The sequence below is a fragment of the Argentina silus genome (assembly GCF_951799395.1).
Source record: "Argentina silus genome assembly, chromosome: 3".
Classification (NCBI taxonomy): domain Eukaryota; kingdom Metazoa; phylum Chordata; class Actinopteri; order Argentiniformes; family Argentinidae; genus Argentina; species Argentina silus.
The window spans coordinates 2,955,786-2,965,785 of NC_139657.1; the positions used below are offsets into that span (position 1 = coordinate 2,955,786).

The 10,000-nt window shown below is 48.3% G+C and overlaps 2 protein-coding genes across 2 annotated transcripts in view; one reads left to right on the forward strand and one right to left on the reverse strand.

Annotated features, from left to right (window-relative positions):
- Positions 1–3,194, reverse strand: part of tmem86a (transmembrane protein 86A) — a 12,951-nt gene extending 9,757 nt beyond the window's left edge. Inside the window, exon 1 of the mRNA XM_083665786.1 lies at positions 3,075–3,194. Within this exon, the coding sequence (XP_083521912.1) occupies positions 3,075–3,095 (21 nt within the window). The 5' untranslated portion in view covers positions 3,096–3,194. The remainder of the gene's footprint in view (positions 1–3,074) is intronic.
- A 714-nt stretch (positions 3,195–3,908) lies between these two features.
- Positions 3,909–10,000, forward strand: part of spty2d1 (SPT2 chromatin protein domain containing 1) — a 6,672-nt gene continuing 580 nt past the window's right edge. Inside the window, exons 1-5 of the mRNA XM_083667016.1 lie at positions 3,909–4,426; positions 5,107–5,221; positions 5,363–7,126; positions 8,016–8,172; positions 8,684–8,761. Coding sequence (XP_083523142.1) covers positions 4,367–4,426; positions 5,107–5,221; positions 5,363–7,126; positions 8,016–8,172; positions 8,684–8,761 — 2,174 coding nt within the window. The 5' untranslated portion in view covers positions 3,909–4,366. The remainder of the gene's footprint in view (positions 4,427–5,106; positions 5,222–5,362; positions 7,127–8,015; positions 8,173–8,683; positions 8,762–10,000) is intronic.

Sequence of the window (10,000 nt, forward strand, 5' to 3'; positions counted from 1 at the left end):
CATTTTGGCCTGTTTGTTTTTCTTGTCTTGTTTTGGAGACAGGATCTGTGAACTGTGGCCTGCTATAGAATGAACCAGCTGAGGCCCACCAATTAGTCCCAGTCCACAATTTAGGAAAACATACAGTAGAGTGTTTGTTTGGACACGACTACATCCAACTATGCAGTCTCTGCATTCTGGGTCATTTGGCATTATGCTGTTCTCCCTCCCTCCTCTCTCTCTCTCTCTCTCCCTCTCTCCCCCTCTCTCTCTCCCTCCATCTCTCACCTCTCACCCTACTCAGCTTGGCAAAGATAATGTCCCCCCCTCCCCCCCTCTCAGCTTGGCAAAGTTAATGTCCCCCCCTCCCCCCCTCTCTCACCCTCTCAGCTTGGCAAAGTTAATGTCTCTCCCTCCCTCCCTCCTCTCTCTCTCTCTCTCTCTCTCCTTCTCTCTGCCTCTCTCTCTCTCTCTCTCTCTCCATCTCCCACCCTATTCAGCTTGGCAAAGGGGGCACAGCAGGGGCACACATATGGCAAAGGAATGCACCGTTGGTACGTGTATATCATATAACTGTGTTTATTATCATCATATTTCATATCACACCACGCTTACCCGTCTGGCAGCTGTTCCACACACAGGGGTAACTTAGGGTGAGAGGAGAGGAATCAGCACTGGTGCCCGAGCCTAGTCAAGTGGTACTGCCAGCAGCTCACAGCACATGAGCAATCTCCTGCCGGAGACCAGGGTTCAATCGCTGTCTGTCTTTCCTTTTATGTGTCCCTCTATCTATCTATCCCCCCCCCCCCCATCTACTTCATGTCTGTCTGAATCAAGAACAAATATGGAAGGAAGGAGAGTTGTTAAGGGGAAGAAAGAATAGAGGAACCGATATTGAACACACAGTCAGACAGTGCTAAATTAGGTCAACACAAAACTGTCCACTGAAATCAATCTAAAAATATAATGAAAAATAAAAACACAACAACAACCAACTTTGATAGCAATTCTGATTTGTATATATTAAAGAATTAGAACTAGACTTTTTAACTCCATCTAAACAGATCCCAACAGTATAGCACTGTTTATAAGTTTGCAGAACAGCTAGGGATATATTTCGTCCAACTAGCTAGAAGCACTTAAATGGTCTCATTCATCAGGACCAATGACAATGGACAAGAGGATAATCAGCCTGTCAGGTGGCCGGAGGGAAAGGGCAACATTGCTCTGCGCTTTCTCGCTCCTGGTTACTGTCTGCTCCTGTAGCGGAGGTGATTTGGAATCAGGTAGCCCTGCCTGCGACTTCTCAGCCCAGATATACTGTAGCCTTCGTGCTACGAGGGTGTCCTCTTGGCATAACGGTTTATGAGAGAGGTCATTGGTTCAAACCCTGCTGGTTACACACTCCTAACAACAGGTTCAGTATCCGTGCCGGTGAAGGTGTCATCCACAACGTGGATAGGCTTTGTTAGCTGATGCTAGATCACTTGCAAAGAGCGGAAACAGGAACTGAAAGGAAAACAAGACAAGTGGCAATGGTGTTTTGTTCAGGGCCCACCACAGAAGCACCTACTAGTACTCTTTGGTTATACAATAGGAGCATTGAACACTGACGCCTCACAAAGACACAATGGCCTTTTCTCAACTGTTAGACACATGATTCCTCACGTCCTCTACCTGCTTCTTCCCAAAAAGACCTAGGTTCCTCCCCTTAGATATTCTCCTCCACTGCTTTTTGAGAAGAAGCGAGAGGAGAAGAGGGCTCAAGGAATCGTGTTCTTAACAGTTGAGAAAATGCCACAGAACTGATTCCTTTGTGACACCAAGAGATTCAGGGGAGGCTGGTGGAGGTAGACAGGCTCATTGTAATGCATGGAACGGCCTGTCCTCCGATTTCTACGTCCACTTAAGAGATTATACTAGTAACACTTTCCCCTGACATCTTTAAAGACCAGCACAGCCAGGGTCAATCGCCAAGGCAACGTCTGTGGGAAACATTCCTGTGCACATACATGCTGTTCTCACGGGCCTCATAAAGACCTTCAGTACTTGCAAGATTTAGGCTACTAAACATCCTCATGATCATCATATGATGTTCTTGCTAGTAGGATTATATTCATTGATTTGCCATGTCAACTGAAATGGGGCTTTCGCAAGACGAAATGAGAGGAAGGTGAAATCAAAACAAGTAGCAGGTAATAGCGCTTACAGTCACAGCGGGACAGCTCGTCTGCGCACGCGTCAGCAGAGAGTACAGGAAAAAAGACAAAAAGGTCGTCACATGATAGGTTTTTCTTTCATATGAAGGCGCTTTTAGACTGGAAAATATAGAAGGACCAGGACAAAGGAATTTCGAGAAGCAAATAAAACGAGGCGCTGTTGTTCTAGATTCATGTTATTGACTTAGTAAAGTTTTTTTTACTAAGACAACACGCAACCATGATCCATCTGCAAATCGAGGCTTGTCTTGTTTTACAGTAGGGTTATTCACAACGACAAGAACATAAGTCATAAAGATAAAGATCTCCCCCAAAAGATAGGTAATGCAACGGTATTCATCGGCGCGGCAATACTCCCCCTGTGGAACTGAAATGCGTGGGTGGGCTGCGGTGAACATCTGTTAGATGCTCAGGCTTTAAGACCCAAAGCGCTTTAATGGCTATTCATCACACATGCTCAATTCTGTAGTCTTACGTTATTGTAACGAGATGAACTATCTGCATATTCACGTAGAGGGTTGATTTTGCCGTCATTGTACAGCATGAGACAGTGGATAAAATAAACTCGGACCTGCTTTTATGATCACGTGTTTACTGTTTAGTTTGATCGAACAACCTGTTACGGTAGTAGCCTATCAGAATTGCTGTCATTCAAGGAACATCATGTAATCATAAACAAATAGACAAATTATTCACAAGACCTATGATATCTTCTCCAATAACCTATCAAATCACTAATCCATTGATATCATAAATATCCTCCAAAACATTCAAAAGTACGTTATATCATTCAAATATGAATATTGCTGCCTTTGAGGGGTGAAACGAGACGGATCAAAAGATCTGGCACTAGACATACTGTAATCTAATACTTACCACAGTGACTGGCGAAACCATTTTTCAATCGATTCCTAAATATTCTTTTTGCAAAGTTGCTGAAGAGTACGACACGTACCGCCTTGTACCCCACTGTATTACCGCTTTCCGAAATTGCTGTTTGTATCTCTTTTGTGATGCGGATTGTTTTCGTCCCTTTTCGGGGCTGACTGTCATCAAGGGGGTGGAGGCAGATCAACCATAATTGTGGGTGGAGATAGAATCTCAAAGCACAGATAGGGTGTAGTTAAACTACCTGACCAATTAACAGGAAGGAACACAATGTAGGGGCAAGGTTCGCAGAGCGGAACGCCCTCTGATAGGAGGGGTTTGACCGCTGTTTACCTATCGAAGCAGATGGCCTGTATTTACATTTTGCGGAATGACACAATCTTTTCCCAATGTTACACGACATCTCTGCATGTTGCTACACTGTTTAAATTGGATGTCGACTAGCAACCTTGTCGCTTTGTATACGAGAGAAAAATACATTTTACATTCCCCAGTCTGTCATCTCGATGCTATCACCAGTCACATCATCGGCACTTTTAAGGTGCATCTCCCCTTTAGTCGTCGGCTCAGCAACTTATGATATACAACTCGTGTTGACCGAATATAGGTAGTCAGATACACTTGGTAGTTAGACTCGAATAGGAAATGTTGTCCATTCATCAGTGCTGGGCTGTGGAGAGGACGGCAGCCGGGAAGCTCTCTGGTGACACCTCCCGGTACACCTCCCGGTACACCTCCCATCAGCAACCTCACTCGCTGACGGAAATTACGTTTCGAAGAACCGGATAGCGTTTGGGTCCACCACACCGAGAGAGAGGGGACATATTTACGGCTTTTCTCGGCTTTTCTTTCGTTTAATCATGCTTGCCTAGTCGTAACAACCAATGATTCATCATCTGTAATTGCCTTTTGTTCCCGGGGATTGCGTTTGGCTTAGTTAAATGGTTCAGTTAACGTCATGTTACCCCCGTTCAAGACTTGCTTTGAGACTGTCTAGATCAGCCACGACGCCGACGGTTTGTTCATGTTGAGCTGGCGAGTAAGCTTGAAATTCTACCTAGCTCTTTGGACAGCAACCTAACTACTATATTAGTAAACTAGCTAAACTACTCGGACTTAAAGTTGGAGAGATATTTGAAGATAGACAACTCCTGGTTATGTTTAACGAATCTAGGTGCAGTTAGTTGGGGGCTTGCCAGCTTGTGTTATTCAAGTCAGTATCAATCGAGCCAACTAACGACGCCAGATAGTCGTCAGTCACCACCTGCCCCAAAATCAGCATGGACTTCGAAAATGTCCTGTCCATGGCCTCCCAAAACCAGGGCCTGAGCGCCGTACCGGTAAGTCTGTCAAGGCTAACCTGCTAGCCGTTGTTTAGGCAGCTCACACAGGCAGACAACATTCACAAGCTGTCATATTCGTTGAGGTAGTTCAATTTACATCATTTTCGACCGACAAAGTCGTCAACCGTGGAGTTGAAGCCCTGCTTAACGGCTAGCTATTGCCAGTCGTGTAAGGCTCTGTCTAGGAAGCTACCTGTACTAGCTAGTTCTTCTATCACTAAACCACACTTTGGACACCAAAGCTAACACTTTGGACTTCATGACTATGATCCTCTTAGTTACAGACTACACTAATCGTTCACAACGTGTTGGAGTTGATAGCGAGTGACGTGTAAAAAGACCACACGTCCCTTGTCTTCTGCTTCGCACCAATTAATAGCCTTAAGATTTGACTCTCAAGCATTGGCTGTAATTAACAGCGAAGATCCTACTCTGATCGAAACGTTGTCGCTTTTTCTATATACATTGATTTTTTAAATATTTAATTAACATCCATTAACTTTGTACCACAAAATCATTCTTGTATTGTTGATAAACTATTAAACCCGTTCGATTAACTGACAATGCCTGCCTCTGGATACTGTCAGTAGGAATAGGATAATCATAGCTATACACTACTGTGTTCATGTTGCATATATTAATCAACTGATTATTTTTCATATGGCATATATCTGCAGAAGCGGTACAGCTTACAAACTGGACCACCCAAGAAGGACCCAAAGGTGAAAGGTGTCAATTCAGCTGCCGTGCAGGCATTCCTGAAGAAACAAGAGCAGGAAAGCAAAAAGAAAGGTAAAAAAAACAAACAAACATTGAATGGACTGCTTTGACTAACACACATTTTTCAAATGTTCTACCTATTATTCTGACAAAGTAGTCGAAATACATTGGGACTGCACAGAGATCGCTGACGTGGCTTTGTTTTTTCCACAGAGCTGGTGAATAAAAAACAGAAAGATGAGCTGTTGGCCAAAAGGGTTGAGATGAAGTCGGACCGTAAGGCTCGTGCGATGGCGTCTCGAACCAAGGACAACTTCAGAGGCTACAACGGTATCCCCATAGTCGAGGAGCCCAAGAAGAGGGAGAGAAGGCCAAGGGGGGACCGGGGAGAAGATCAGCAGGGGGGCGACACTTACGACGAGGACGACGAGGACAACTATGAGTATGAACAGTCAGGCTCCGAGCCGGAACCAGAACCGGACCCAGAGCCACAGAGGCCAAGCAAAGCACCCAGTAAGCCCTTTAATAACAACAATAACAACAATAGCAACAACAAGAGGCCTTCCAAAGGGGCCCCTCCTCCCATGAACTTTGCGGAGCTGCTTAAACTGGCTCAGAAGAAGCAGTACGAGCCTGTGGAGGTGAAGGCCAAAGCGGTGAAGAAGGATGAGGGGAGGCTCCGGACGGCGGATGAGATAAAGGAGCTGGAGCTGGAGCGCAAGGTCGCCAAGAGGCAGGACAGAGGGAGAGACTCGTCGTCCTCCAGGCCCCAGGAGAGGGACGGCAGGCCCCAGGAGAGGGACGGCAGACCCCAGGAGAGGGACAGCAGACCCCAGCCCGGCGCGAGCGCCGCGAAGAGAAGCGCCCCGGAGAAGGACCAGAGGAACGGAAAGCCGCACAAGAGCTCTTCGGAGCGGCCTTCGGAGAGGCCCGCGCCCGGTGGGTCCGGGAAGAAGCCAAAGTCGCACTCGTCTTCGAGTGACACAAGGGGCCACAGTTCTGCCAAGCCTTCTCACGGAGACAGAGAAAGAGACAGAGAAAGAGACAGAGACAGACCTAAACCCAAAGCCAGCTCCACCAGCTCTTCGAGTGCCTTAAACACTAAAGCCCCCTCTAAGGGGCTATCATCTCAGGTGTCAGCCAAAAACTCAGCCCCTAGGCCCTCGTCGGGCCACAAACCCAACGCCACAAGTGACCTTAACCCCAGGAAGGGGAACTCTTCTTCTTCTTCTTCTTCTACTTCTTCACTACCTCCAGGGAGACCCAGCAGCTCCGGGGCACGGCCCAGCACAGGGCCCAGCTCTGGGCAGACCAGACCACAAGGGACAGGCCAAAGACCACAGCAGGGGGGCTCTGGGCAGACCCGACCCAGCCAGGGCACCTCAGGAAGGGGGGGACCCACTGGAGGACCCCCCAGGCCCGGTAAGGGAGAACCAGCACGGCCTGGAGGTAACTCCGTGGGGAGACAGGGTAGTAACGGACAGATGAGACCGGGTAGCAATGGACAGACCAGACCTGGTAGTAATGGACAGATGAGACCGGGTAGTAATGGACAGACGAGACCAGGTAGTAACGGACAAATGAGACCAGGTAGTAACGACCAGACGAGACCCACAGCAGGTGGTCCTCCCAGGCCAGGGGGCCCACCACAGGGCAGGCCAGGTGGCCCGCCACAGGGCAGGCCAGGTGGGGCTGGGGTCCAGGGTCGCCCTGGGGGAGGTGGGGTTCGCCCCGCAGGGAGCGGGCCTAACCGGCCAGGTGGTGGGGGACCTGTGCCGGGACGCCCAGCCAGCAGTATGGACTCTGGGCCTGGGAGACCCAAGTGCACCATGGTGGTGGAGACCATCTCATCCAAGAACTTTGGTGGACCCAGACCGGGAGTGCCTCCTAGAGCAGGGATGCCACCTAGGCCTGGGATGATGGGCCCACGAGGTGGGATGGGACCCAGACCAATGATGAGACCACCACCACCACCAGGTACGTGTCAGCACCTCTTAGAAGAAGAAGACTGTTCATTGGCCATGCAATCGATTCTCATCAATTGTTAGAATGTGGTAACACACACGCACTGCACACCTCTGATACAACACACGTGCACACCCCCAAGGGAGAACAGAGCTCTGGGCACAGGGTCAGCCATATTCCGGCGCCCCTGGAGCAGTTAGGGGTTAAGTGCCTTGCTCAAGGGCACAACAGCAGTGGTAGGCACCTGGATATGATGCCAGTAACCCTCCAGTCACCAGCTCATCCCTCCTGGAGCGGGGATCGCCGGCCTCTCTAACCTCCAGGCTACCTCTCTTACACGAGACCTGGCAGAGATCTTTAAAATACACCCCACTTATTTTCAATCTAGGCCGCCCGTGTAAGCAGTCTTCTGTGCTTTTCCGTCCACCATAGATGGTCATGTTTTGCCTGGCTAATGGATGTTTGTACTGTGTGATAGTAAACAGTGGTTGTTATGTTTGCGTGGTTGAATAGTATGTCAGCAATACTGGCCCCCCATTGTCACCCATCTTGGGTCTGTTCCATAGAGAGGCAGGGCCAAGTTCTAAATGGCAGCGTTGCATTTAATGTGTTGCAACAGTTTACTTCAACAAATATCATGACAAGTCTAGAATGACCAAATCTAGGTAGTCGGGTACACTTGTTAATTGTTGTTAATGATGGAGGCTATTCTTGCTTAATCAGGAATTCCTGATGGCTTCTGACTTCCTCTACACACACCTACACATACGTACCTACACCACGCACGCACGTGCGTGCGCACAAACACACACACACACACACAGAGAGAGAGGGGGAGTCATCTTTTCCTTGATTTTAATTTGGGTGCTGATCTCATCGGAATTATGTGCACACTCCACAGGCACGATGCTTCCACCAATCACATCCAGCTACAAGAGGAAGTACGAGGATGAGGACGAGTATGACTCAGAGATGGATGACTTCATCGACGAAGAAGGAGAAGACCAAAACGAAATCTCCAAACACATCAGGGAAATCTTCGGATATGACCGGTCCAAGTAAGACTCACTCACTACAGGGCCGCAGTAGGGCTTTACACACTACAAGGACCTTTACACACTACAGGACCTTTACACACTACAGGGACCTTTACACACTACAGGACCTTTACACACTACAGGACCTTTACACACTACAGGGACCTTTACACACTACAGGACCTTTACACCCTAGGGCTGATGCAGACCATACCAGGGCCGACCCGGCTTGGGTGTTTTCCTACCACACTGTTCTTTCCAGCTCTGTTTCATCAACGGTTTCATTGGTTCAGCTCGGGTCGGCTCTGTCATGTGATTTAAGGTTACTATGCCAACCTGTTCTCCAGATGATCTAGTGGGATGAATGTCTTTGTTGAGACAGACAGAGCTTGGCTGTATGATTTAATGAAAAAAAGTTTTAATCAAAGCGTGTGTGTGTCTGTATTGTCCTGTTCACTTTCATAGCTGTCTTACCGGTGTGTTGAATTTGCCTTCATCTCATGAATGATGTTTTATTGGTGCTTTTCCCCAGATACAAGGAGGAGAGTGACTACGCACTCAAGTTTATGGAAAGCAGTTGGAGAGACCAGCAAAAAGAGGAGGCAAGGAGGTAAGGCTGTAGGAGGTTCTTTTATTTGTATTTTCCTTTTTATTTACTTTGTTTCCTTTATTTAGGTAGGGAGTGACATTGAGACCACGGTCTCTTTTACGAGGGAGCCCTGCATACACACAGTTTACAAATCACTAATGCAAATGGGTTCCTGAACTCCGAAAAAATCTCAGAGCTTCTCTCCACCTTTTTGATTGCAGCTATGTAGGAACTGGATAGGTGTAAGGAAGATGGCGGAAGGTCTCTTTAGCCTGTGGGAATCACCATGTTGCTTATTCCTACTCAGTCATTTCAGCTCTGCGAACGTCAAACTGTTAAGACCAAGGCAAAGGGCCAAGAGATTGTGTTTGCTGTTGACATTCTATGTCGTGTTGTCTTTCAGAGATATACGATTATGGTGTTGAATTGTGTACACTTGATTCCACACGCGGTTAGCTAAACTCTGGCAGCGGTAGGTGGTTCCATAGAGCAGTGCCTGCAGGTGGAGATATTTGTCTATAGCAGGGCTGGCCAATCCTCTTCCTAGAGGTCTGCTTCACACTGGCCCTCCAGGACCAGCATTGGCCACCCCCCCCGGGCTCTGTCTCAAGTGTTGCTGCAGGCTGGTCTTTGGGCTCCAGAGAGAGGTCCGGCTGGAGGGGCAGGAGGAGAACAGGCCTCTCCAGACCCAGGGGCTTCTTGGGCAGCTCGTCTGGCTTGGCTAGGGAGGAACGACACAGACACAGAGGGTTTAATAAGACGTCTGCACAGGGAGGAGAGGGGGGTGTCCTTCAGTGTGTGATGGTCTGTCACCAGAGTCCCTTTCTCAATTGTTAGAAACTTGATTCCTCGCGTCCTCTCCCCGATCCGCCACTTGCTCCTTTCTGATAAAGCATTGGAGGAGAATATCTAATGGGAGAAACACGGGTCTTCTCCTCCAGAGCGTTTTGAGTAGGAAGCGAGTGGACGACAGAGGAGAGGAACCAAGGATCTCAGGTTCTAACAAGTGAGAAAGGGCCCTGATTGGTTGTGACTGCCGTACATCATGGACTCCTCACTGACTCGTCCCGCCTTTGTGTGTGTGTGCGTGTGCGTGTACTCTCCTATGCCTTGTGCTATGCTCTTGTGCCCTGTTAGTCTGAAAATGGCCGCGCTCGAAAATCAGGAAGCGGAGAGACGAGAGGGGGAGGAAGATAGATAGATAGATGAAGCTGATAAATGAAACCGCTGAGCCTTAGATGACCACAGAAAACCCCTAGT